Source organism: Erinaceus europaeus, chromosome 12, assembly GCF_950295315.1.
Source record: "Erinaceus europaeus chromosome 12, mEriEur2.1, whole genome shotgun sequence".
NCBI classification, from domain to species: Eukaryota; Metazoa; Chordata; class Mammalia; order Eulipotyphla; family Erinaceidae; genus Erinaceus; species Erinaceus europaeus.
The window spans coordinates 65,325,639-65,350,180 of record NC_080173.1 but is presented as its reverse complement, the minus strand read 5'-3'; the positions used below and the strand labels follow the sequence as shown (position 1 = coordinate 65,350,180).

The window sequence follows — 24,542 nt, the reverse complement described above, 5'->3', positions numbered from 1 at the left end:
TGCAGCCTGCCTTACCACTCATGAAGCCTCCCTTCTGCTGGTGGGGCCTGGGGCCTTGAACCTAGGTCCTTGCATATGGTAGCATGTGCGATCAACCAAGTTTGTCACCACTCCATCCCCTAAACCAGTTTTCTTCTGTCTTAATTTTTTTTTTAAAAAATTTATTTCAGGCATGAGAGTCTCTTTGCATAACCATTATGCTATCTATCCATGCCCACTCTTTCTTTTGCATCAGCATTATGCTGTCTTCCAAGCCATTCAATCAATTCTAAGATTTTTTTCCTCTATGTTAATTTTGTTACAAAACAGTATGTAGATAAAAAATGACTTTTATATTACTTAAAATGTTTTCATCAAATTTATATTTTAAATAAAAGTCTAAGATAACCATGTACAGAAAGGCATATTTGTTTTTCTCCTCTACATCATGTTAAATAGATGTTTTATAAGTGTCCAAGAGGAGGCCGGATGGTAGCACACCAGGTTAAGCGCACATGGTGTGAAGAGCAAGGACCCGCACAAGGATCCTAGTTCGAGACCCTGGCTCCCTACCTGAAAGGAGGTTGCCTCGCAAGTGGTGAAGCAGGTCTGCAGGTATCTCTATCTTTCCCATCTCTCTCAATTTCTTTCCATCCTAATCAACAACAATAACAACAATGCCAACAATAAATGGAAGGAAAACAATATGTTCAAGAGTGCACAATAAGTAGACAAGTCTCACAGTGGTCATTCATTCGGGAACTTGCATCAAATGGTAGCTATCTAGCTATCTTTATTGTTCACTTAGTAAATGCTAGCATAGAAATTAGTCAAAGAAAGAGAGAAAGAAACTAGTCAAAGAAAAAGAGAAGAGCTGGGCCAGGCAGTGGTGTATCCAGATGAACATACATATTTACCAAGTGCAAAGACCTGGGTTCAAGCAGGGGGAGAGGCTTCACTAGCAGTGAAGCAGTGCTATAGTTATCTCCCTCTGTATCTCCCCATTCCTTCACAATCTCTCTCTCTCTCTAAGACAATTTATTTAATGAGATACTTATTATTATTAATATTTATTTATTTTCCCATTTTTGTTGCCCTTGTAGTCTTTTTTTATTGTTGTTGTTATTGCTGTCATTGTTGTTGGGTAAGACAGAAAGGAATAGAGAGAGGAGGGGAAGACAGAGAGGAGGAGAGAAAGACACCTGCAGACCTGCTTCACCGTGTTTGAAGCGACTCCCCTGCAGGTGGGGAGCCGGGGGCTGGAACCTGGATTCTTACACCGGTCCTTGCACACTGTGCCACATGAGCTTAACCTGCTGCGCTACCTACCGACGGATTCTGCTATTATTATTTTTTTATCCAGAGCACTGCTCAACTCTCGATTACGGTGGTTCAGGGGATTGAACCTGGGACTTTGGGGCCTCAGGTATAAGAGTCTCTTTGTATAACTATTGTGCTATTTACTGCCCCTCTCCCAATTTCTCTGTTTCTATCCATTAAATAAATAAAATATCAGAGAAAGATAAAAAGAGAATCATGTCTGTCAAAAGCTTCCCAAGTGGTGAATTAGAGCTACAGGTGTCAATCTCTTTCTCTTCCTACATCCCCAACCCCTCTCAATCTCTCTCTGTCTCTATCCAATAATACATAAGTAAAATTTTAGGAGAGAGAGAGGAAGGAAAAAAATCAAGAGAAGAAACAGTCAAGAGAGCTAAATGAAAGTCTGTGACTGGAGTGGTAAGAGAAGAATTCAAAAGTAAAAATTTCCTGAAAAGGAAATGAACTGAGGTATTAGAAATTCCACTACAGCATTAGGGAGACAGCATAATGGTTATGCAAAAGACTTTCATGCGTAAGGGTTATGCGCACATGGCACAAAGCACAAGGACTGGGGTAAGGATTCCAGTTCGAGCCCCTGATGCCACCTGCAGGGGAGTAGCTTCATAGGCGGTGAAGCAGGTCTGCAGGTGTCTATCTTTCTCTCCCCCTCTCTGTCTTGCCTTCCTCTCTCCATTTCTCTCTGTCCTATCCAACAACAATGACATCAATAACAGTAATTACTACAACAACAATAAAAAGAAGGGCAACACAAAGGGAAAATAAATAAATATAAAAATTATAATAAAAAATAAAGATCAATATAAAAAATTCCACTATAAACCCATGCTAAATATGCTTAGAAACTAGAACAACAGAATGATTTTAAATGATACCCTTTCTTGTTTAACCACATATAAGTCAGTGGCCTTTAGTACTAAAAATAATTGTCCTAGTAGTAGCGATATTCTGCAAGAGAATCTTTCAAAAAGAGAGCACTTAAAATTGCTTAATCTTGATGGTACTTTGTGGTAAAATCATGAGCCAGTTCTGAAAGAAGATAGAACAGGCCTGCTTTTTAAAAAGTTAAACGTTGAGTGTGGCTGGTTGATTCTGAAAAAAGAAACTACACTAAATCTTGCTAGTTTTTACTTGGTTTTTAAATGATAATGAAATGGTTAGTATGTTTCCAGTTGCTTACTATAGTAAACTTTATCAGTTTAGCATTCTGAAAGCAACAAGTCTTAGGAACAAGAAAGTTTCTGTAGAACCACTGACGCAATACAAACCATAGCAGCTATTGCAAAGCTTAATGCAAACCCTCTAGAGTCCACGTTGACAAATTCTTTAACAAGCTCTGTGGTTACAGGGAAGCTGGTTTCACTCTGACTCACTCCTGCTCAAACAATTTACTGGAAATGAAGGGGAGGGGGAATTTTCAGAGAAGTCATGTGATAGCCAGACAAACCACAGCCAGTAAAGGTTCAACAGAGTTAAAAACAGGTCCCAGCAACTACTGACACCCTGATTTTTCAAAGTGGCATTAAATTATATGAAAATAAGTTCTACTGGATTTCAGACTATCCACACTGAACTTTCATAAATATTTGTATGTAAAGAAACAGATAATTCACAGGGGTAAATACCAGCAGATACTGACAAGATACAGGCAGCTGCACTTCATAGGAAAATGTACTTAACAGAGAATAGAAGGGATGTTAAAGCACTTTGATGAGTATATAAGTAATCATTATTAATGCTTTTCCATAGTCTCTAAACTCAAATGATCAAATACATGTTCTATTATTACCAGAGGAAGGTCAAATGTATCATTTTTACCTTGTAGTTCGAGGGGGTGTTCTCTGGCTAAACTATTTTACTACAAAGAGAGAGAGAGACAGAGAGAGAGAGAGACAGAGACACTAGACAGTGGCAGATCCAGCTGAATGCACACATCGCCATTTGAAAGGGCACAGGTTCAAGCTCCCATTCCCAAAGTGCAGGGAGGATGCTTCAAGGTCAGTAATTCTTTCTCTCTTATGCCCCACATCCCCTTCTTTCTCAATTTCTCTCTCCCTCTCTCCCTCTCTCCCTCTCTCTCTCTCTCTTTAACCAGAACACTGTTCAGCTCTGGCTTATGGTGGTGCGGGGGATTGTACCTGGGACTTTGGAGCCTCAGGTATGAGAATTTCTTTGCATAAACATTATGCTATCTACCCTCTGTCCTCAATTTTTTTTTTCTGTCCTATCAAATAAAATAGAAAGGGAGGAAAGAAGTGGGGGGGGAAGAAGGAAGAAAGAAAGCTGGCTACTGGGAGCAGTAAATTCACAGTCCTTGTATTGAGCTGGTGGCAATAAAACAAACAAACCAATAAATAAATGACAATGCACTGGCCTGATGAATAAAAACAAGTATTACAAATGAAGGAACTTTTTTTTGTGTGTGTGTTTTGTATTTTCATTAATAATTTAAATAGCTTAAAATTTCTGAATAAGTTAGGATTGTATAAAAAAAATAAAAACCAACCTCTTTGGGGTCAGTCAGTGGTGCCTGGTTAAGCACACACAATACAGTGCACAAGGACCCAGGTTCAAACCCCCTGGCCTCCACCTGAAGGGGGGAAGCTTCACCAGTGGTGAAATAGGGCTACAGGAGTCTGTCTCTCTCCCTCTCTGCCTTCCCCTCCCCCTCTCAGTTTCTCTCTGTCTCTATGCAATAATAAACAAAATTTTCAAAACAGGATTAAAAAAAAAAACCTTCTTTTCCAGTCTTTTTTTATATTTATTTATTCCCTTTTGTTGCCCTTGTTTTATTGTTGTAGTTATTATTGTTGTTATTAATGTCGTCACTGTTGCAGAGGACAGAGAGAAATGGAGAGAGGAGAGGAAGACAGAGGGGGAGAGAAAGACAGACACCTGCAGACCTGCCTCACTGCTTGTGAAGCGACTCCCCTGCAGGTGGGGAGCCAGGGGCTCGAACCAGGATCCTTACGCCAGTCCTTGCGCTTTGCGCCACCTGCACTTAACCTGCTGCGCTACCCCCGACTCCCCTTTTCCAGTCTTAAATAAATTCAGTCCACCATAGTAAGAAAAACACATTGGTATTTAAACTTGGTTTAAACATTTAGTATCAATAAATCATATAAAGTAGCAAGTATTGACTATTTTAATACCATGATCCCAAACAAAAGCTGAAAAAAGGCTTCCTTAGACTAAGATTACAGGGCTGAGAAAATAAGTCAACTGGTAGAATGTCAGCTTTGGTTACTGATTTTATCCCCAGCATCACATGTACTTTAGTGGAGTAGCGACCTTTATTTCCTCTTGCTCTCTCCCACTTCTATGCACCTCACATGAGATGCCTTCTCTCTCATACACACATTCTTAATTTTTGGGTTAGCGAAATAGCTCAGTTGGATAGTGCGCTGCTATGCCATATGCATAATCCAGATTTGAGGTGGGTCCCCACCATACAGAAGAAAGCTTAGCCCACATACTACCATAAGCCAGAGCTGCTGGTGTGGTGGTGGTGGTGGGGGGGTGAAGATAGAGAAGAAAATAAGGAAGCTTAGGTGCTCTGGTGTCTTTCACTTTATCTCTAAAAATAAAATATAAAAAATAATAATTATTTTTGAGTTTTCAGTTTCCTCAGTTTCAGAGTCAGTAATTTAACACTTCATGAAAAAAGAATCCAAAGCTAGGTCACTTGGACAGATAGCAGTTAGGAAAGTAAACATTCAAACTATATCCTATCATGAAAATATGCACAACATTCTTACTCTATTATGTAAACTCCAAACACATATACAACACAACTAATCCCCATGTTCCTATTACCTTTTACTTCAATGATACCAAATACTCTATTTTAGGATACATCAAGTAAATAAGTTATTTTTAAAATTCTTTACTTGCCTAACACGTCTCTAATATTCTCTTCCTTATGGTTATGCAACTCGCAAAGCTAAGTTATCACAAGAGACTACACTTGATTCTAAAGTATGGAATTTTATAAATATCTTATTCAATGTGGGCTAAAAATAAATTATTTGGGGTGAAGAAATAGCATAATGGGTGGTCCAAGAGGTGGTGCAGTGGCTAAGGCACTAGACTCTCAAACATAAGGTCCTGAGTTTAATCCCCAGCAGCACATATATCAAAATGATGCCTGGTTCTTTCTCTCTCCTATCTTTCTCAGTAAATAAATAAAATCTTAAAAAATAAAAGAAATAGCATAATGGTTATGCAAGACTTTCATGCTGAGGGCCTGAGGTCCCAGGTTCAATCCCCAGCGCCACCACAAGTTAGAGCTAAGCAATGTTCATGTCTTACTATCACTTTCATTAAAGTAAGTAATTTTTTTAAAAATCAGTTTTCACATGTACACACACACACACACAAGCAAAACAAAAATCATTTAACTTAATGGCGTTGTCTGGGAACAAAACAAACTATTCTGTAGCTTCATAGGTTCTTTAGAATAATGAGACAAGCATATTGATGAGAGAAAAATTAGCACAATGGTTATGGCTTACAGTAACCCAGGTTCAATTCCCCCACCATCATATGCCAGAGCTGAGCAGTGCTCTGGAAATGGGGGGAGGGGAAGGGAAATTAAGGAGAATTTTATTAGCAACAATTATATTCCCCTCCCTCCCCCCAAAAAACCTGAGTAATTCACTATGTGGTCTTATATGCCATTTTTCTTTAATAAGATTATTTATTTATTTATTTGGAGGAGGGTGGAACTCTGAGCATCATCCTGGCACATATGAGTCCAGGGACTAAAACTTGTGATCTTATTCCTGAGTATCAAAGGCTATGTATGGGGGTCAGGCAGTTGTGCAGCAGGTTAAGCGCAAATGGCTCGAAGCGCAAAGATGTGCAAAGACCAGCATAAGGATCCCGGTTCGAAACCACCTGCAGAGGGGTCGCTTCACAGGCAGTGAAGCAAATCTGCAGGTGTCTTTCTCTCCTGCTCTTGATTTCTCTCTGTCCTATCTAAGGACAACAGTAATGACAACAACAACAATAATGACAATAACAAAGGTAACAAACGAATGGAAAGAATTAGCCTCCAGGAACAGTGCATTCTTAGTGCAGGCACTGAGCCCCAGAGATAAGCCTGGAGGCAAAAACAAACAAACAAACAAACAAACAAACAAACGGCTATGTCTACCAAGTCAACACCTCCTGGGCTGCTTAGAAGCCATCTTTCAATAGCCTAACAGAGGACACTGGAAAAACGAGAGAAAGTCAGTAAAGAAGGTAACATAGGTTGTCTGGAAGGTGGTGGTGCAGTAGATAAAGCATTAGACTCTCAAGCATGTGGTCTGGGTTCAGTCCCTGGCAGCACACGTACCAGAGTGATGTCTGGTTCTCTCTCTCTCTCTCTCCTCCTGTATTTCTCATAAATAAAATCTAAAAAAAGAAGAAGAAAGTAACATAGAACAGCATGGATATTTAAGTTCTGCTTTCTAAATTGATTAGACTAGTCTGGGAGACTCCATTAAAGGTAATGCTTACATGAACCCTATGTCTAACTCTAACTCTAATCACAACACCAAACTTAATACTAACCCTAACCCTAATTAATTAAACGTAACCCTATTTCTTTTTATTTGAATTTACTTTATTCATTTTTATCTTTTGCCACCTGGGTTACCACTGAGGCTCAATGTATAGTGACTCAGTTTCTAGTGGCCATTTTCCCTTCTTTTGTTTCTGATAAGTAGAGAAATAAAGGGATAGGAAGAGGGAGAGACAAAGAGGTACTCTGCACTCATGAAGCTTGTCTCCCCTCACCCCAATGTAGGTTGGGGCCTTGAACCCAGGTCAGGTGCAATGTATGAGCTCCAGCCCCAAGCTTATTTCAAACCCTAAGCCAATGTCTAATCATAATATTAACCCCAAACTATATGTAAACCAAAACCTACTGCTATATCTCACCCTATGTCTAACTCTAAAAAAAAAAAAAAAAAAAAAAAAGAAAGAAACACAGTGGTTCAGGAGGTGGCGCAATGGATAAAGCATTGGATTTTCATGCATGATGTCCTGAGTTCAATCCCTGGCAGCACACATACCAAGAATGATATCTGGTTCGTGTTCTCTCTCTCATCTTTCTAATAAATAAATAAAATCTTTTTTTTAAAAAGAGACATATATATATATATTTTTTATTTTAGGAATTTTAAAAATATTTATTTATTCCCTTTTGTTGCCCTTGTTGTTTTATTGCTGGTTATTTATGTCGTTGTTGTTGGATAGGACAGAGAGAAATGGAGAGAGGAGGGGAAGACATAGAAAGGGAGAGAAAGACAGACACCTGCAGACCTGCTTCACCACCTGTGAAGCGACTCCCCTGCAGATGGGGAGCCGGGGGCTGGAACTGGAAACCTTCTGTCGGTTCTTGTGCTTTGTGCCACTTGCGCTTAACCTGCTGTGCTACTGCCCGACTCCCCTATATATCTCTTTTAAAGGTAAACTTTGTTCTGCCTTAGGACTGCTATCATTAAATTAACCTTTTGACAAAGACTTATTTTGATTGACAGGTTTTTGTTCCTCAACAGTGTTTTCTTTTAAGAATTCCTTTTTTTAAAAAAAAAAAATTATCTTTATTTGTTGGATAGACAGTCTGAAATCGAGAGGGGAGTGGGAGGGAGAGGAAAGGGACAGAGAAACACTTGCAGCACTGCTTCACCACTTGCAAAGCTTTGGGACTAGGTGCTCGAACCTGGATCCTTGCGCATCTGTGCTCAACCACTAGGTGTGCCACCACCCAGCCCCAACAGTGTTTTCTATATCATCTTTAGCTTTTGTTCTCAATGACTATTAAACTCAAAGATGAAAAACAACCTTTCTTATCCCTGCAGTCCCAGGCTCAATTCCCAGCATCACAATAAGCCAGAGCTGAGCAGTGCTCTGGAAATAAAAGAAAAAACTTTCTTAAATATAATGATTTCTGTACATTTTATATTATATGCAGTGGAGTAATATGTTTTAGGTAATGCCACATTTCTTCTATTTATTATTTATTTATTATTATTTTTTTAGCAGAGCACCGATCAGCTCTGATTTATGGTGGTACAGAGGATTGAATCTGGGACTTTTAAGCCTCAGGCAAGAGTCTTTTTGCATAACCACTATGCTATCTGCCTCCACCTAAATTTTTTTCTTTTATTTTATTATTATTTTTTATTTCATTTATTCATAGTATCTAACACATGAGCAGTCTGTACAATACCAAGCAGATGTTGTTGAAAATATACTAACTTTAGCACATATTTGTGGCTTCCTCTCAAGCAACTTACAGACTTCTGGAAAAGATAAAGTTCACAGTTCTCAAAGAAGACAAAAAGTGCTAAATGGGGGACTGGGTGGTGGTACACCAGGTTAAATGCACACAGTACAAAGCATAAGGACCCATACAAGTATCTCAGTCTGAGCCCCCAGTTTCCCACCTCCAGGGGAGTCACTTCGTAAGTGGTGAAGCAGGCCAGCAGCTGTCTTTCTCCCTTCTCAATTTCTCTCTGTCCTATTAAAAAAAGGGGGGGGGGGCAGGTGGTGGCGCATCTAGCTGATTGCACATGTGAAAACGCACAAGGACCCAGGTTGGAGTCCCTGGTCCCCACTTGCAGGGGGAAAGCTTCATGAGTGGTAAAGCAGTATTCCAGGAGTCTCTATGACTTTCCCTATCACCCTCTTCTCTCTTGATTTATGGCTGTCTCTATTCAGTAAATAAATAAATTCCTACAAGTGGGCCTGGAGGCTTAAACCGGAGTTTTTGGGTTTTTTGCCTCCAGGGTTATTGCTGGGGCTCAGTGCCTGCACTATGAATCCACACAGCTCCTGGAGGCCATTTTTTCCCCTTTTACTGCCCTAGTTGTTTATCATTATTATTATTATTGTCACTGTTGTTTGATAGGACAGAGAGAAATGGAGAGGAGGGGAAGACAGAGAGGGGGAGGGGAAGAAAGACACCTACAGACCTGCTTCACTGCCTGTGAAGCGACTCCCCTGCAGGTGGGGAGTCAGGGGCTCCAACTGGGATCCTTACGCTGGTTATTGTGCTTTGCATCATGTATGTACGCTTAACCCGCTGCACCAACCCAGTGTGCCACCAATATGTGAGCTCAACTGAGGGCACCACCAACAAGCCCCACACCCTTTTTTTCTTTTAATATCCAGCTCTGTCTTATGGTGGTGCTGGGGATTGAACCTGGGAGCGAGGACTCTATGGCATGAAAGAACTATGATCCTGTCTCCCTAATGCATTGTCCCCTTTATCCAATGCTTTGCAATATTTCTAAACATAGCACAAAGAATACTAGAATACTTCAGCTCCCAAGTAATGACAACAGGAATTTCCCCTCGTTTCTGGCAAGATGTTTTATTCTGATGTCTGAGTTGTCAACTCTTTTCTCCATTTCCCTAAGATCAAAATTATTATGACTTTTATATTTTAATTTCCTAAATATTCTAACCCAAACCATTTATCATTTTTGTATTTACATTGTTTTCTTCTTCAGAGTAACTATGGACAGCCTGACCTTAGTCATAATTAAAGTGTTCTTTCTTACTTGTGCAGTCTCAGCATTTTCCAGCATCTCTTCAAATTCTTGATAGTCTTCATCATCTGGCTCAGCACCTGAGAGGCGAGCTGCTCTGGCCATAAAATACGGAGGGAGTTCTCCTATCGCTGTTCCGATACCCTAAGTGAAAAACCAAAATGCAAACATGAGATCCTGTTCTCAACACAGTATACTAAACAGATTATATGTGTGTTTCAATGTTTTATTTTTTTAATGCTAGAGATAGAGAGAGAGAGAGAGAGAAGAAGGGTAGGTGAGTGAGAAAGACACAGACACACAAGAGCACTGCTCAGCTCTGGCTTATGATGGTGCAGGGGATTGAACTTGGGACTTTGAAGACTCAGGCATGAAAGTCTTTTTGCCTTACCATTATGCTACCCCCCCCCCAGATAAGATATATTATCTATTCCCAAAAATATAATATGCAATATATTTGTGGGGACAGGGTATATACATCACAATCAGGGAGCACCTGAGTTTGAATCCTGACTCTAATATGACTTGTACAATGCTAGGCAAGATGATATATATAAAATCTATAGGAAATGGGCGAGGGAAATAGCATAATGGTTATGGAAATAGACTCTCAGGCCTGAGGCCTTGAAGTTCCTGGTTCAATCCTCTGTATTACCATAAGCCAGAGCTAAGCAGTACTGGGGGGGGGGGGTGCAGGGAAAGAACGTGAAAAAATAAATTAAAAAAAACTTGTAGGATAGTCCGGGAGGTAGCACAGTGGATAAAACATTGTACACTCAAGCATGAGTTCCTGAACTCAGTCCCCGGCAGCACATGTACCAGAGTGATGTCTGGTTCTTTCTCTCTCTCCTCCTGTCTTTCTCATAAATAAAATCTTAAAAAAAAACAAACTTGTAGATAATACTTGCTATACTGTAAACACTGAATTAAAGGGCAGGGGTAGATAGCATAATGGTTATGCAGAGGCCCTCATGCCTGAGGCTCTGAACTCCCAGGTTCAATCACCTGCACCACCATAAGCCAGAGCTGAGCAGTGCTCTGGTAAAAAAAAAAAAAAAAAATTCAAGTTTCTCAAACTATCAACTTTGAAACAGATAGTGCAGAGAACACATTTAAATACTCCAACTACAGCAAAACCAATAAAATCCAGATGGTGGAAAACAGAACTTGACAATATATTTTCTTCAGCACATGAGAAAAACAAAGAATAAACACAACCAGAAAAAATTGAACAGCAAGGGAATTATCTTCAATTGGGGGAACAATGGACTTGCATGCCTGAGGTTGGTTTTTGTTTTGATTCCTGCTGCCAGGAATCAAAGCAGTGCTGAGTTGTCTCTCTTCTAATTTATGTCTCTCCTTCCCCCACACCCCTACGTAAGTCCAGCAGAGAAGCAACTACAGAAACCAGAACTCCTACCTTCTGCACACCAAAAAGAATTTTGGTGCATACTCCCAGAGGGGTAAGTGATAAGGGAAATAAACCAGAGGGCTCTGAACCCCTATTCTACCAGGACCTGAACCATTTATCACCAGGAATCCTGTTTTTATACCAGCCATGAAAGGGAAGTAAATCTGGAAGACCCCAGAGGAAGCCAGGCACTATTTCTCTTATCTGAGAAAGGAAAAAAAGAGATACCTGGAAGTAGTAATATGTGTAGGGCTGACTTAATAAGGAAGTGAATGGGGGCTGGAAGGTGGTGCACCTAAATGCACACATTACAGTGCATAAGGACCCAGGTTCAAGCCCCTGGTCCCCACATACAAGAGGGAAACTTTATGAGTGGTGAAACAGGTTTTGTAGGTGTCTCTCTCCCTTTCTAGCTTGTTCTTCTCTCTCAGTTTCTCTGTCTCTATTCAATAGTAAATAAATTTAAAAAAGGAAGTGAAGGTAGGACCACTGAAAAACATGGGGAAAATATATATATTTATAGAATCGATCCATATCAGTGACTTCAGGAGAACTACTGCAGTTTCCAATGGAGGGGATGAGGACACAGAACTTTGGTGGTAGGAACTATATTATGTTAAGGCTGATTTATCCACAGATGAAATGTTATATCTTATCTGGGACATGATTCAAGATAATTGACAAAATAATGAGGAAGGATACAAGTTAAAACAATGTTAGCAGAGTTTCTACTAACTGAGGTTAGGTAATAATAAAGTGAATTATACAGTTCTGTACTTAAAATTTTTTTTCTAACAAAAAAAGTAGGGAGAATAGTTGCAACATTTTATCCAAAATATGAACTTCTTGAAAACTTATTAAGTCAAATGCTGAACCGTTCTGAAAAGAATCACGATTCAAACTCATGACAAGTTTCCTTAAAGTTAAAAAGGAAATAGTAAGAGATTGAAATAAAACAAGAGCTACATAATATCTTATATTTAGCTAACCATTCTTATAGGTATATTTTAATTCTGCTCACAGTTTCCCATATTTGCAAAGAATAAGAATGGTGCTCAGAAATCCTAGGTAGGTATATATCCTAGACACAGATTTCATTTATAGTCAGTTATATCAAACTAGAATTTAAACCTCCATAATTTTATGATTCTCCAATACATTTTTAATTCTTATACAGTCAAAACAGAAAACCAAAAAAAACTGTGGAACACTAAAATTTGTTAGAATAGTTTAACAAGGGGAAAAGAATAAATGGTTTCCTTATTACAACAGAATGGTACATGAAATTTGTTAAATATATAAGAGAGAGAGAGAGAGAGAGAGACCATGTTTGGTTTTCTAAAAACCATCTACTACACACCAGTTTATTATTCTGCTACTTTAATTGGAGAAGAGTTGAGTCTACATGAAATATGCAAAACAGCAGAAAAACAGCATCTTCCTAGAGGGTTAATTGTTTTTAAAAATTGGGGTAGGAGGACAGACCACTATCTTGTTCCATATAGGAAAATCATTTCAAAATGGACTAAAGACTTATCAGTGAAACCTTGACACTAGACAAAAAAGAAAGTTTATGTGATACATTTCTTGGCATCAGAATGTGTTTGGAGATTCCATTCAAACACCAGGGGAAACAAAAGTAAAAAGAAGCAAATGGGACTACATCCAACTAAAAAGCTCCTACACAGTAAAACCTGCATCAGGATGAAAAGATATCCGATTGAACAGAAGAGGGAGAGACACCACAGTACTGCTCCACCACTTGTGAAGCTTCCTCTTTGCACAATGCTCACATATGGTGGCCAAATGCTTGAACTTGGGTCCTCATGCATGGCAAAGTGTACTCTACCAGTCAAGTTATCTCCTGGCCCTCAGGAAATTCTTTAAGTATTTTGGATAGCAAAACTTTATAAAATATATGACCTATAGACATTTTCTCCTATTCTGTAAGTTTTATTTTCATTTTCTTGACAGTGTGCTAATGTTGTATAAGATGACTTATATCAGTGAAGTTCAACTTAATAATTTTTTTCCTCTTGTTATGTTTTTGGTGTCATGTCAAATAAAACATCTTACAAATTCATTACTATATGTTCTCTGAAAAGTTTTAATTTTGCTCTTAAATTTAGGCACTTTAGAAATTTTGAGTCTTTTAAAGAATTCTTTTCTTTTTTAAAATATTTATTTATTCCCTTTTGTTGCCCTTGTTGTTTTATTGTTGTACTTATTCTTGTTGTCGTCGTTGTTGGATAGGACAGACAGACATGGAGAGAGGAGGGGAAGACAGAGAGGAGGAGAGAAAGATAGACACCTGCAGACCTGCTTCACCGCTTGTGAAGCAACTCCCCTATAGGTGGGGAGTCGGGGGCTTGAACCAGGATCCTTACGCAGGTCCTTGAGCTTTGCACCATGTGCGCTTAACCCGCTGTGCTACCACCTGACTCCCCAAGATCATTTATTTTCTTAGAAGTTTTATTGGGGGGGGTCAGGCAGTGTAGCACAGCAGGTTAAGCACACATGGCGCGAGGCGCAAGGACAGGCATAAGGATCCCAGTTTGAGCATTTGGTGGTATGTTTCCTGTAACTTCTTCTCTAACAGCTTCTTATACAATTAAAAGTGTGGGAGCTCACTTGAATAGTGTGCTACTTTGCCATATGCATAATCCAGATTTGATCCTGGCTCCCACTGTTGCCAAAGGAAACTTCACTGCTGGGATCTCCTTACATACACATATTCTCTCTGTCTCTCTCTCTGTTTGTCTCTGAAAAAGAAAAAAAATGGAATAAATCACATAGTAATTTTAACTAGAATATACACGAATGCCATTCTTATAAAAGAGGCAAAGCTTTAGAACTCATTCAGCTTTTAGCTGTCATGTTCTGCTTTAAAAGAATGAAAAGGGAAATGGCATACATTAATGTATTGAGTATGAAAGACAGGAAACGCTCTCATCCATCCTGCTACTCATTTATAAACAGTGGCTTAAGTTCATTGTACTGGTTGCTATGTTAAGTTTGATCAAATTCATCTTTTCATGAAAATTTATTAAAATACCAGAAGATACATATGTTCAAATACAAAGAATTATGTACACACTTGGGTGTTTTTTTTCTTTTCAAATTTTAATTATCTTTTATTTATTGGATAGACAGCCAGAAATTGAGAGGAAGGGGTGATATGGAGAGAGACAGAGAGACACCTGCAGCACTGCTTCAACACTTGTAAAGCTTCCCCTCTTCAGGTGGGAACTGGGGTCTTGAACCTAGGTCCTTGTACATTGTAATATATGCGCTTAACTGGGTGAGCCACCACTAGCCCCTGGACTGTTTTTTTCTATTTTTACTTTATTCTATCAAAAGTTATTTACACAATCAGATTAGCAATGATAATAAGAAAAAACTTCCATACCAATTGATAATGACACCTGCCTCCTTTAAACTCCCACAGTACATAATAACTTTAGATCTCTTTTGACTGGATTCACTGAAATTAGTTAACTGAGCTAATGCAGTGATTTTCTCTCCAAAATAAAGTTTTTAAGATTAAAAAAATATATGGGGCCAGGTGCACCTGGTTGAGCGACATGTTACAGTGTGAAAGGACCCGGGTTCGAGCCCCTGACCCCCACCTGCAGGGGGAAAGCTTTGCAAGTGGTGAAGCAGGTCTGCAGGTGTCTATCTCCTCCTTCCCTCTCAATTTTTGGCTGTTTCTATCCAATAAATAAAGATAATAAAAAAATTTTAAAAAAATACAAATTGCACCTTAAATTTAGTACCCTCTCAACAATTAGTAGTAGACTTTACATATAATACAAGAATGTCAGGGCCAGGGTAGATAGCATAATGGTTATGCCTGAGACTCTTATGCCTGAGGCTCCAAGTCCCTGGTTCAATCCTCTGTACCTCCATAAACCAGAGCTGAACAGTGCGTTCCTATTTATTAAAAAAAAAAAAATACTAGTAAAAATATAAAATAAATACAAAAAAAATTTTGTTTTGTTTCGTTTTTTGTTTTTGCCTCCAGTATTATCACTGGGGTTCAGTGCCTGCACTACAAATTCACTGCTCCTGGAGGCCATTTTTTCCCCATTTTAACTGGACAGGACAGAGAGAAAATCAGAGGGGAGGGGAAGATAAGAGAGGGGGAGAGAAAGATAGAAACCTGAAGACTTGCTTCACTGCTTGTGAAGCAACCCCCCTTGCAGGTGGGGCGTCGAGGGCTTGAACTGGAATCCTTATGCAGGTCCTTGACTTCATGAATTATCCATTGACTTTAATATCTGACTGGATTCAATTTCAATCATGTACAACAATGTAACAAGATAGGTCATTTTCGACAAATATGAAAATGATATCTTACCCACATGCAGGCCTCAATCCTAACTTTTGAGATGATGCTCCATAAAGAAATGGCTCCTTCAGTACCTTCTTCATCTGGACAAATAATCTGATCAGGATAGGGAGGTTCAGGGAAATTCACTGAATTACATTCATAAGCAGCTAATGTAACTGAAGCTATATGTGGACCCTATAAAACAAATGAGAAATTCCTGATGAGCAATGCTAATGACAAAGACACTATCAATACAGAAGTTATTTTAATAGTATCAGAATCACAATAATTTTCTAAAAATGTTTTAAAAATCAAGAATTTAATTTAATTATATATTGCAAGAGGCTGCTAATAGTTTTGGTAAAAAATAGTTTTGATTCTCTGTCTTTCCATCCCCTCTCTCTCTAACCTCCTTCCCTTCCACCTCTTCATTAATACATAAATAATTATTTTTAAAATGTTTTTTTATATTTAAGTAGAGACAGAGAAATTGAGAGGGGAGTGGGAGATAGAGACACAATCCCTTTTATATTTCAGAATCCCTTCCAGTTTGTTTTTAATTTTTTTTCTAAAGAATTATTTATACAAGGGTCAGGTGGTGGCAAACCTGGCTGAAATGTACATGCCACAGTGCAAAAGGACCTAGGTTCAAGCCCCTGGATCCTACATGCAGGGAGAAAGCTTCACAAGCCAAAAAGCAGTGTTGTAGGTATCTGTCTCTATTTTCCACTTCCCTCTCAATTTCTGTCTCTACCTAAATAAATTTAAAAAACATTAAAAAATTATTTATGTATTAATAATACATAAGAAGGGGAAGGGAGGTGGAAGGAAAGGAGGTAGAAAGAGAGGGAAGGAGAATCAGAAAAAGAACCAGAGTATTACTCTGGCAAATGTGATACTAGATTAAACATGGGGCATTATGGTTTTAAACATTCTAACAGTATATACATGCCATGGAAGTTCAAGGATGATGCAATGGTGCTATAGTTTCTTCCTCTCTCTTAAAAACAAAGAAGAGAAAATTGTGCTGGAGAGGTCACTCAGTGATGTAATGCAAGGGGCCAGGCGGTGGCACACCTGGGTAAGCATTCACATTACAGTGATATAATGTAGGTGTGAAGTCCAGGTTTATTTGTTTGGTGTCACATTTAAATGAATGAATAAATAAATAAATCATAGTAAGGTCCATAATCTACCTGTCCATTCCATGAATTCATAGAAACCCACATATAGTAATGCAAAAACTTTAAAGTAATTATAGACTGTTTAAAAAGGTTTTCTTGAGTATTTTAAGTATTTTTGTTTGTTCATTTTGTTGTTGTTGTTTTTTGCCTCCAGGGTTATTGCTGGGGCTAGGTACCTGCACTAAAAATCCACTGCTCCTGGAGGCTATTTTTCCCTTTTTGTTTATCATAGTTATTATTATTGTTGTCACTGCTGACATTGTTGTTGGATTGGACAGAAATGGAGAGGAGGGGAAGACAGAGGGGGGGAGAGAAAGATAGACACCTGAAGACCTGCTTCACCGCCTGTGAAGTGACTCCCCTGCAAGTGGGGAGCCGGGGACTCAAACCGGAACCTTAGGCCGGTCCTTGCGCTTTGCACCACCGGTGCTTAACCTGCTGTGCTACCGCCCGACTCCCCATTTGTTTTTTAAAGATATGATTAACTCAGTTAGGATAACAGCAATAATGCTTATGCAAAAGAGACTTTCATGCTTGAGGCTCCCAGATCTCATGTTCAATCCCCAACACCACTATAAGCCCGAGCTGAGCAGGACCTTCTTTTTAGAGAAGGGCCAGAAAGTTGGTGAAAAGAAGAAAATGCAAAACAAAGCAATACACCAGATTAATAATAAAAAATGATTAACCATGGTATCTACAACTGTTTTTTCCTTTTCCTGTTTTTTTCCTTTTAACCAGAGCATTGCCTGGCTCTGGCTTATGGTGGTGCCAAGGGCTGAGCATAAAACCTCTGGTGCCTCAGGCATAAAAATCTGCCACAACTTGTTCTTTGAATGTTACATGTGCTATATGCATAAAACATTTCATATCTGTAGGAATATTTTTGTGTCATTCTTTCCCCTGCCCAAACCTGAAGTGTAAAGTTTCTGAAATTCAGAGTAACCAAATAATTAAGTGAAAAATTTCTCCCTATATACATACATCTATGTACCATTAAAAAACAAAACAAACAAATAAACAAACAGACAAACCATATAAGGGACCATGTGCAAGGACCTGAGTTCAAGCCTCTTGTTTCTACCTGCTGGGGGGAAGCTTCACAAATGGTACAGCTATGTTCTAGGTGTCTCTCATTCTCTTTACTCCCCCACCCAATTTCTCATCCTCCATCAACCAGCAAATATATATATACATACACACACACTATATATATATATATTAGGAACTATAACTTTCAACTTTAGTTTGATAATATAAACTAGAAATGTGATTCTACTAAGTAAGATAGAAGAAATCTATGAGTTTATCCATAACATATGCATACAAATGTCCCTTGTAGGCTATAGACATATAATCCTGAACTCAAAGAACTCTTAAGTGAACAAAAACTGAAATGATAAGATTTTTATTGGGGGGGTGTATATAGAAAAGAAATAACAGCAGCAGCAACAACAACAAAACTCTACATTTCTACTCTAAAAATACAGGCGAAATGTGTGTTCCCAAATAGTAAATACAATATTCAATCAGATTTAAGTTACTTGTAGTTCTTGCTTGAACCTGTGGCTCATGCACACAGCATATTTGTAGTTCTTCAAAAAAAAATTTTCCCTAGAGAAAGGATTATTCATTCACACAACTAAATCAATATATGCATTCCACAACTACACTTAAAAGTCATTGTTATTTGACATTAGAGGTAGATGAGGTGGTTCCCAGAAAGAGTGATCATTATTAGTAAGTTAGCTTCTTGCTTTTTCTTCATTCTCAAGAATCCATGGAGCTTTACCCAGAGCTGCAGTACTTCCAGATGGTATACTGGGGACTCAAATCTGGGTCACACAAGTGACTTTGTGGCAAAGCAGGCATCCTTCCAAGTGAGCTACCTTGCTTGTCCATAGCCTATACCATGACACTTTAGTTTATGCTAGATGGAATAGCTCATAGTCTCACAATTCCTTTGTAATGACGTACGCTAATGTTAACCTAAAATGACCGACTATATTGAAATGTTTTAGTTCATAGTCCAAGTACATGGGCTGGGAGATGGCTCACCCAGCAGGGCAAGCACCTTGCCATGCATGAAGTTCTGGGCTCAATTTCTGGTGCTACCCGGGACACTATGTACAACACCAGGAGACTTCAATGGATAGTGGAGTGGCACTGTGGTATCTTTCTCTCTTTGTCTAAAATAATGAAAATACAAAGTTCAAATGCAAAAACTAAGGAAGTGGACTGTAATGTATGCTGCTTTGTTATGTGTTTGGCTCAGGGTTGAGCTCAGTCCCCAAAGCACAGAAGGAAGCTTTGGTACTATCTCTTTCATTCTTCCTCTGTCTCTATCTAAACAAAAAGAAACACTAAAAAAAACATGGAAAACAGCGCAGGATTTGCACTCCTGAGACTCCAACTTCAATCGCCAGTACCAACATAAGCCAGAATTGAGCACTGCTCTGGTTTCACTATCTCTCTCATAATAAATAAATAAATAAATAAATAAACAAATAAATAAATACATATTTTTTAGAAAAGGGCCAGAAACTTGTACTGTGGCTAGAGCGCCAAACTTGCAATCATGAGGTCCAGAGTTTGATTCCTGGCATCAAATATACCAAAATGATGCTTTGGTCCTCTCTCTTTCTCATTAAGAAGTAAGTAAATAGGTCATTAAAGGGATCAAGGGATAGTTCACATGCTGGAACATACACTGTACCAAGTGACAGGACCCAAGTTTGAGCCCAGGGCTACTACATGAGAGTATACTGCAAAGGGGAGCATCATGCCTGGTGAAATAGTGCTATCTCCCCTTCTTCCACTTTTCATGTCCCCCACTAACTAGAAGAAAATGAATAGTGGTCCGGGAAGTGGCACAGTGGGTAAAGCATTAGACTCTTAAGCATGAGGTTCAATCCCTGGCAGCATATGTACCAGAGTGATGTCTGATTCTTTCTCTCTCTCTCCTATCTTTCTCATTAATAAATAAGATAAAATAAAAAAAGAAAAAAATTAGTGAAGTAGAAACAAAAAAGAGGGACCAGGTAGTGGTGCACCTTATTAAGCACTCAAAACACAGTGTGCAAAGACCCAGGTTCAAGCCCCTAGTCCCTAACTACAGGGCGAAAGCTTCACAAGTGGTGAAGCAGGGCTGCAGGTCTCTGTCTCTATGCCTCTCTATCTCCACTTTTCCTCTCAATTTCTTTCTGCTTCTACCCAATACTATATAAAATTTAAAAAAGTAGCATAATTAGTACAGCAGCTAGTGCAATGGTTTTACAAATACAAAATGCCAAGTTTATCTTGACATCACATATACTAAAGTGTTGCTCCGACTCTCTCTCATTTATAAATAAACCTTAAAACGATAAAAATGGGAGTCAGGTGGTACCACAGTGGGTTAAGCACAGGTGGTGCAAAACGCAAGGACTGGCGTAAGAATCCCGGTTCAAGCCCTCGGCTCCCTACCTGCAGGGGAGACGCTCACTTCACAAGCAATGAAGAGGGAGTCGGGCTGTAGCGCAGCGGGCTAAGCACAGGTGGCGCAAAGCACAAGGACCGGCATAAGGATCCCGGTTCGAACCCCGGCTCCCCACCTGCAGGGGAGTCGCTTCACAGGTGGTGAAGCAGATCTGCAGGTGTCTATCTTTCTCTCCTCCTCTCTGTCTTCCCCTCCTCTCTCCATTTCTCTCTGTCCTATCCAACAACAACAACAACAATAATAACTACAACAATAAAACAAGGGCAACAAAAGGGAATAAATAAAATAAATATTAAAAAAAAAAAACTCTTAAGCCACAAGCAATGAAGCAGGTCTGCAGGTGTCTGTCTTTCTCTACCCCTCTCTGCCTTCCCCTCCTCTCTCCATTTCTCTCTGTCTTATCCAACAATGATGACATCAATAATAATAACTACAACAACAAGAAAACAACAAGGGCAATGGAAGGGAATAAATATTTAAAATAAATAAATAAAACAATAAAAACAGTGTACAAAAATAGTATAAGATTTTTGGAGTAAATTCAAGAGGAAGACGAGAGGTCCAACAAGGAGAAACAGTCTACAGCAGTAAAATTGTGCAAGTACAAGGCTGCAACTCTGCAAAAACATATTTAAAAAAAGAAAAATTCATTCGAGCCCCCGGCTCCCCGCCTGCAGGGGAGTTGCTTCACAGGCGGTGAAGCAGGTCTGCAGGTGTCTATCTTTCTCTCCTCCTCTCTGTCTTCCCCTTCTCTCTCCATTTCTCTCTGTCCTATCCAACAACAATGACAGCAGTAACAACAACGATGAAAAAGAACAAGGGCAACAAAAGGGAAAATAAATAAATAAATGTAAAAAAAAAAAAAGAAAAAAAGAAAAATTCCCTGGGGGCAGGACAGCAACAAAGTGGTTAAGCACACATGGCGCAAAATACAAGGACCAGCTTAAGGATCCCAGTTCGAGCCCCCAGCTCTCCACCTACAGGGCGTTGCTTCACAGGTGGTGAAGCAGGTCTGCAGTTGTCTATATTTCTCTTCTCTTTCTCTCTGTCCCATCCAACAACTATAACAACTATAATAAAGGCAACAAAATAGTAAAAATGGCCTTTCATAGTGCAGGCACTAAGCCCCAGCAATAACCCTGGAAGCAAAAAAAAAAAAAAAACCCTTTCTCACCTGCCACACAGGAGGCCCAGGTTTGATTCCCAGTCCATGCAACATCATTTGGGGGTCGAGTGGTAGTACTCCAGGTTAAGCGCATATAGTATGAAAAGCAATGATGTGCGCAAGGATCCCATTTCGGCCCCCGCTCTCCACCTGCAGGAGGTTTGCTTCTTAAGTGGTGAAGCAGGACTGCAGGTGTCTCTCTCTCTCCGTCTCTATCTTTCCCCTCATCTTTCAATTTCTCTGTCCTATCCAAAAAATTTTTTTAAAAAAATTCTCTCTCCTCTCCTCTCTTCTCCCGGATCAACTAGGAATACCAAAGGAGACCACCCGAGACTGAAACAAGACAGGAGACAGGACTAGAATGACCACAGGAACCCAGTAAATCACCGGTGAGCACAAACACATGTGTCTGGTGACAGAGAGGAGAGAGGAGCCTAAGGAGAGATTAAGTGACTACTAACAGTTCAGCAGTTTATCAGTTGAGACACCACCTCCAGTCTGCTCCACCAACAAGGGGACAGCTTAAGGAAGGAGAGGACTCCCCAGAGACTCACCAAGTGCAACTCTGAGTCTCCATTGCTACTACCCTCATATCTGGAGCAGTGACAGGGAGGTACACCAGGGGACAGAGATCTAACCAGGAAACTCAGGAGAAGACCTATACCTTGGTGGAATAGCTGAGGGGCTGTGAAAGTCTCTTTGCATAACCACTGGATTATCTCTGCCACACCCTGCTTTATCTCTTGGTCAGGAGTTAGTGATTAAGCTAAGAAGCCTATTGATAGTTTAAAAGCCCTCAGGCTCCCATAGCCTACAGGGAAGAAAAAAAAATAAAAAGAAAGAGGCTTTTATACCACTGAGCTCCAACTCAGGGATTGAAACAACTGTTAACTTCCAACACTGTGAACCCTTTAATTAACTTACTTAGTCACAAGTCAATCCAGGCAATAGTGATCAATAATTTGAAAAGTACTGATAAAGGGAACTCATAACATAATATATAAAATGGTTAAAACAACAAGAAAAAAAATATTGGAGAATCGAACCAGGACAAGAGTCCAGCTAAAAGTCCTCCAGAGGGTGAAGCACAAAATGAGTTCAACATCCAAACATTAACTAAGGAAATAATAACAGGAGTGAGTAAAGAATTCGAAAAAATTATAATCAGAAATGCAGGAACAACAAATGAGAATATGGAAGAAAATACTAATTATCTCATGGTTATTAGAGAGCTGAAAGCTGAAATCGCTGAGCTAAGAATACAACTAGCTGAACAAACTAAAACAGTATCAGAGCAGGGCAACAAAATAGATGAACTCCAGAAAGCAGTAGAGGGCAGACAGAATAGAATCTATGAGGCTGAAGACAGAATTAGCAAGATTGAGGATGAATTAGAGACAACTGAAAAAGAAGTAAGAGATCTCAAAAAGAGATTAATAGATGCTGAAAACAACAACAGAGTCCTATGGGATGACTTCAAAAGAAACAATATACGCATTATTGGCTTACCAGAGGAAGAAAGAGAAGGAGAGGAAGAAAGCATTTTCCAGGCCATAATAGCTGAAAACTTCTCTAGTCTAGACAACACCAAAGACATAAAGATTCAAGAAGCCCAGAGGGTCCCAAACAGAATTAACCCAGACCTAAAGACACCAAGACATATCATACTTAGAATGGAAAGGAATATGGATAAAGAAAGGATCCTGAAGGCTGCAAGAGAAAAAACAAAGAGTCACCTACAAAGGAAAACCCATAAGATTAGCAGCAGACTTCTCCATACAAACACTACAGGCCAGAAGAGAATGTCAAGATATCTATCGAGTGCTCAATGAGAAAGGCTTTCAGCCAAGAATATTATATCCTGCTAGAGACTGTCATTCAGACTAGATGCAGGCATCAAAATTTTCTCAGACAAGCAACAGTTGAAGGAAGCAACCATCACCAAGCCTGCCCTGAAAGAAGTTCTGAAAGGTCTCCTATAAACAACCAGACCACCACAAATAGGACATACATCAAAACACTCTAAAACTCTACAAGAATGGCGTTAAAATATCTTCAATCTTTGATATCAATAAATATCAATGGCCTGAATTCACCTATTAAAAGACACAGAGTAGGAAGATGGATCAGAAAACACAACCCAACAATATGTTGTCTACAGGAAACTCACCTAACGCAACAAGACAAACACAGACTTAAAGTGAAAGGATGGAAAACTATCATTCAAGCCAATGGCCCACAAAAAAGGGCAGGAACAGCTATTCTCATATCTGACATGATAGACTTTCAAATAGATAAGATTAAAAAAGATAGGAATGGACACTACTTAATGCTCAGAGGATCAGTCAATCAAGAGGACTTAACAATTATTAACATCTATGCACCCAATGAGAAGCCATCTAAATACATCAAACTTCTACTGAAAGAGCTACAGCAATATATTAACAGTAACACAATCATAGTAGGGGACTTCAACACCCCACTCTCTCAACTTCACAGATCATCCAGGCAGAAAATCAATAAAGACATAAGGGAGCTAAATGAAGAGATAGATAAACTAGAACTATTGGACATTTTCAGAGTCATTCATCCCAAGAAACTGGAATACACATTTTACTCAAATCCACATGGATCATTCTCAAGGATAGACCATATGTTAGGCCACAAAGACAGCATCAGCCTATTCAAGAGCACTGAAATCATCCCAAGCATCTTCTCAGACCACAGTGGAATTAAACTAACACTTAACAATCAACAAAAGATTAGTAACAGTCCCAAAATGTGGAAGCTCAACAGTACACTTCTTAACAACTTCTGGGTCAAAGAGGAAATCAAGGAAGAAATCAAAATGTTTCGAGTGTTCAATGAAAATGAAGACACAAGCTATCAAAATATTTGGGACACAGCTAAAGCAGTCCTAAGAGGGAAGTTCATAGCTATACAAGCATACATTAGGAAACAAGAAAAGGCACAAATAAACAGCCTGATTGCACATCTTAAAGACCTAGAAGAAGAACAACAAAGGAATCCTAAAGCACCAGAAGGACAGAAATTACTAAAGTTAGGGCAGAAATAAATAACATTGAGAATAGGAAAACCATACAAAAGATC

At 39.2% G+C, this 24,542-nt stretch overlaps 1 protein-coding gene and 1 long non-coding RNA gene across 3 annotated transcripts in view; one reads left to right on the top strand and one right to left on the bottom strand.

The window, feature by feature from the left end:
• The window catches only part of VMP1 (vacuole membrane protein 1), a 110,798-nt gene that overhangs the window by 45,332 nt on the left and 40,924 nt on the right, over positions 1-24,542 (bottom strand). For both annotated transcript variants that reach the window (XM_007533655.2, XM_060203850.1), the window contains 2 exons: positions 15,635-15,802; positions 9,876-10,007 (listed from right to left, as the gene is read on the bottom strand). In XM_007533655.2, the coding sequence (XP_007533717.1) occupies positions 9,876-10,007; positions 15,635-15,802 (300 nt within the window). The remainder of the gene's footprint in view (positions 1-9,875; positions 10,008-15,634; positions 15,803-24,542) is intronic.
• Positions 2,641-24,542, top strand: part of LOC132541988 (uncharacterized) — a 38,788-nt gene continuing 16,886 nt past the window's right edge. The window contains exons 1-2 of the long non-coding RNA XR_009553108.1: positions 2,641-3,314; positions 11,254-11,326. This is a non-coding gene — a long non-coding RNA (uncharacterized LOC132541988). The remainder of the gene's footprint in view (positions 3,315-11,253; positions 11,327-24,542) is intronic.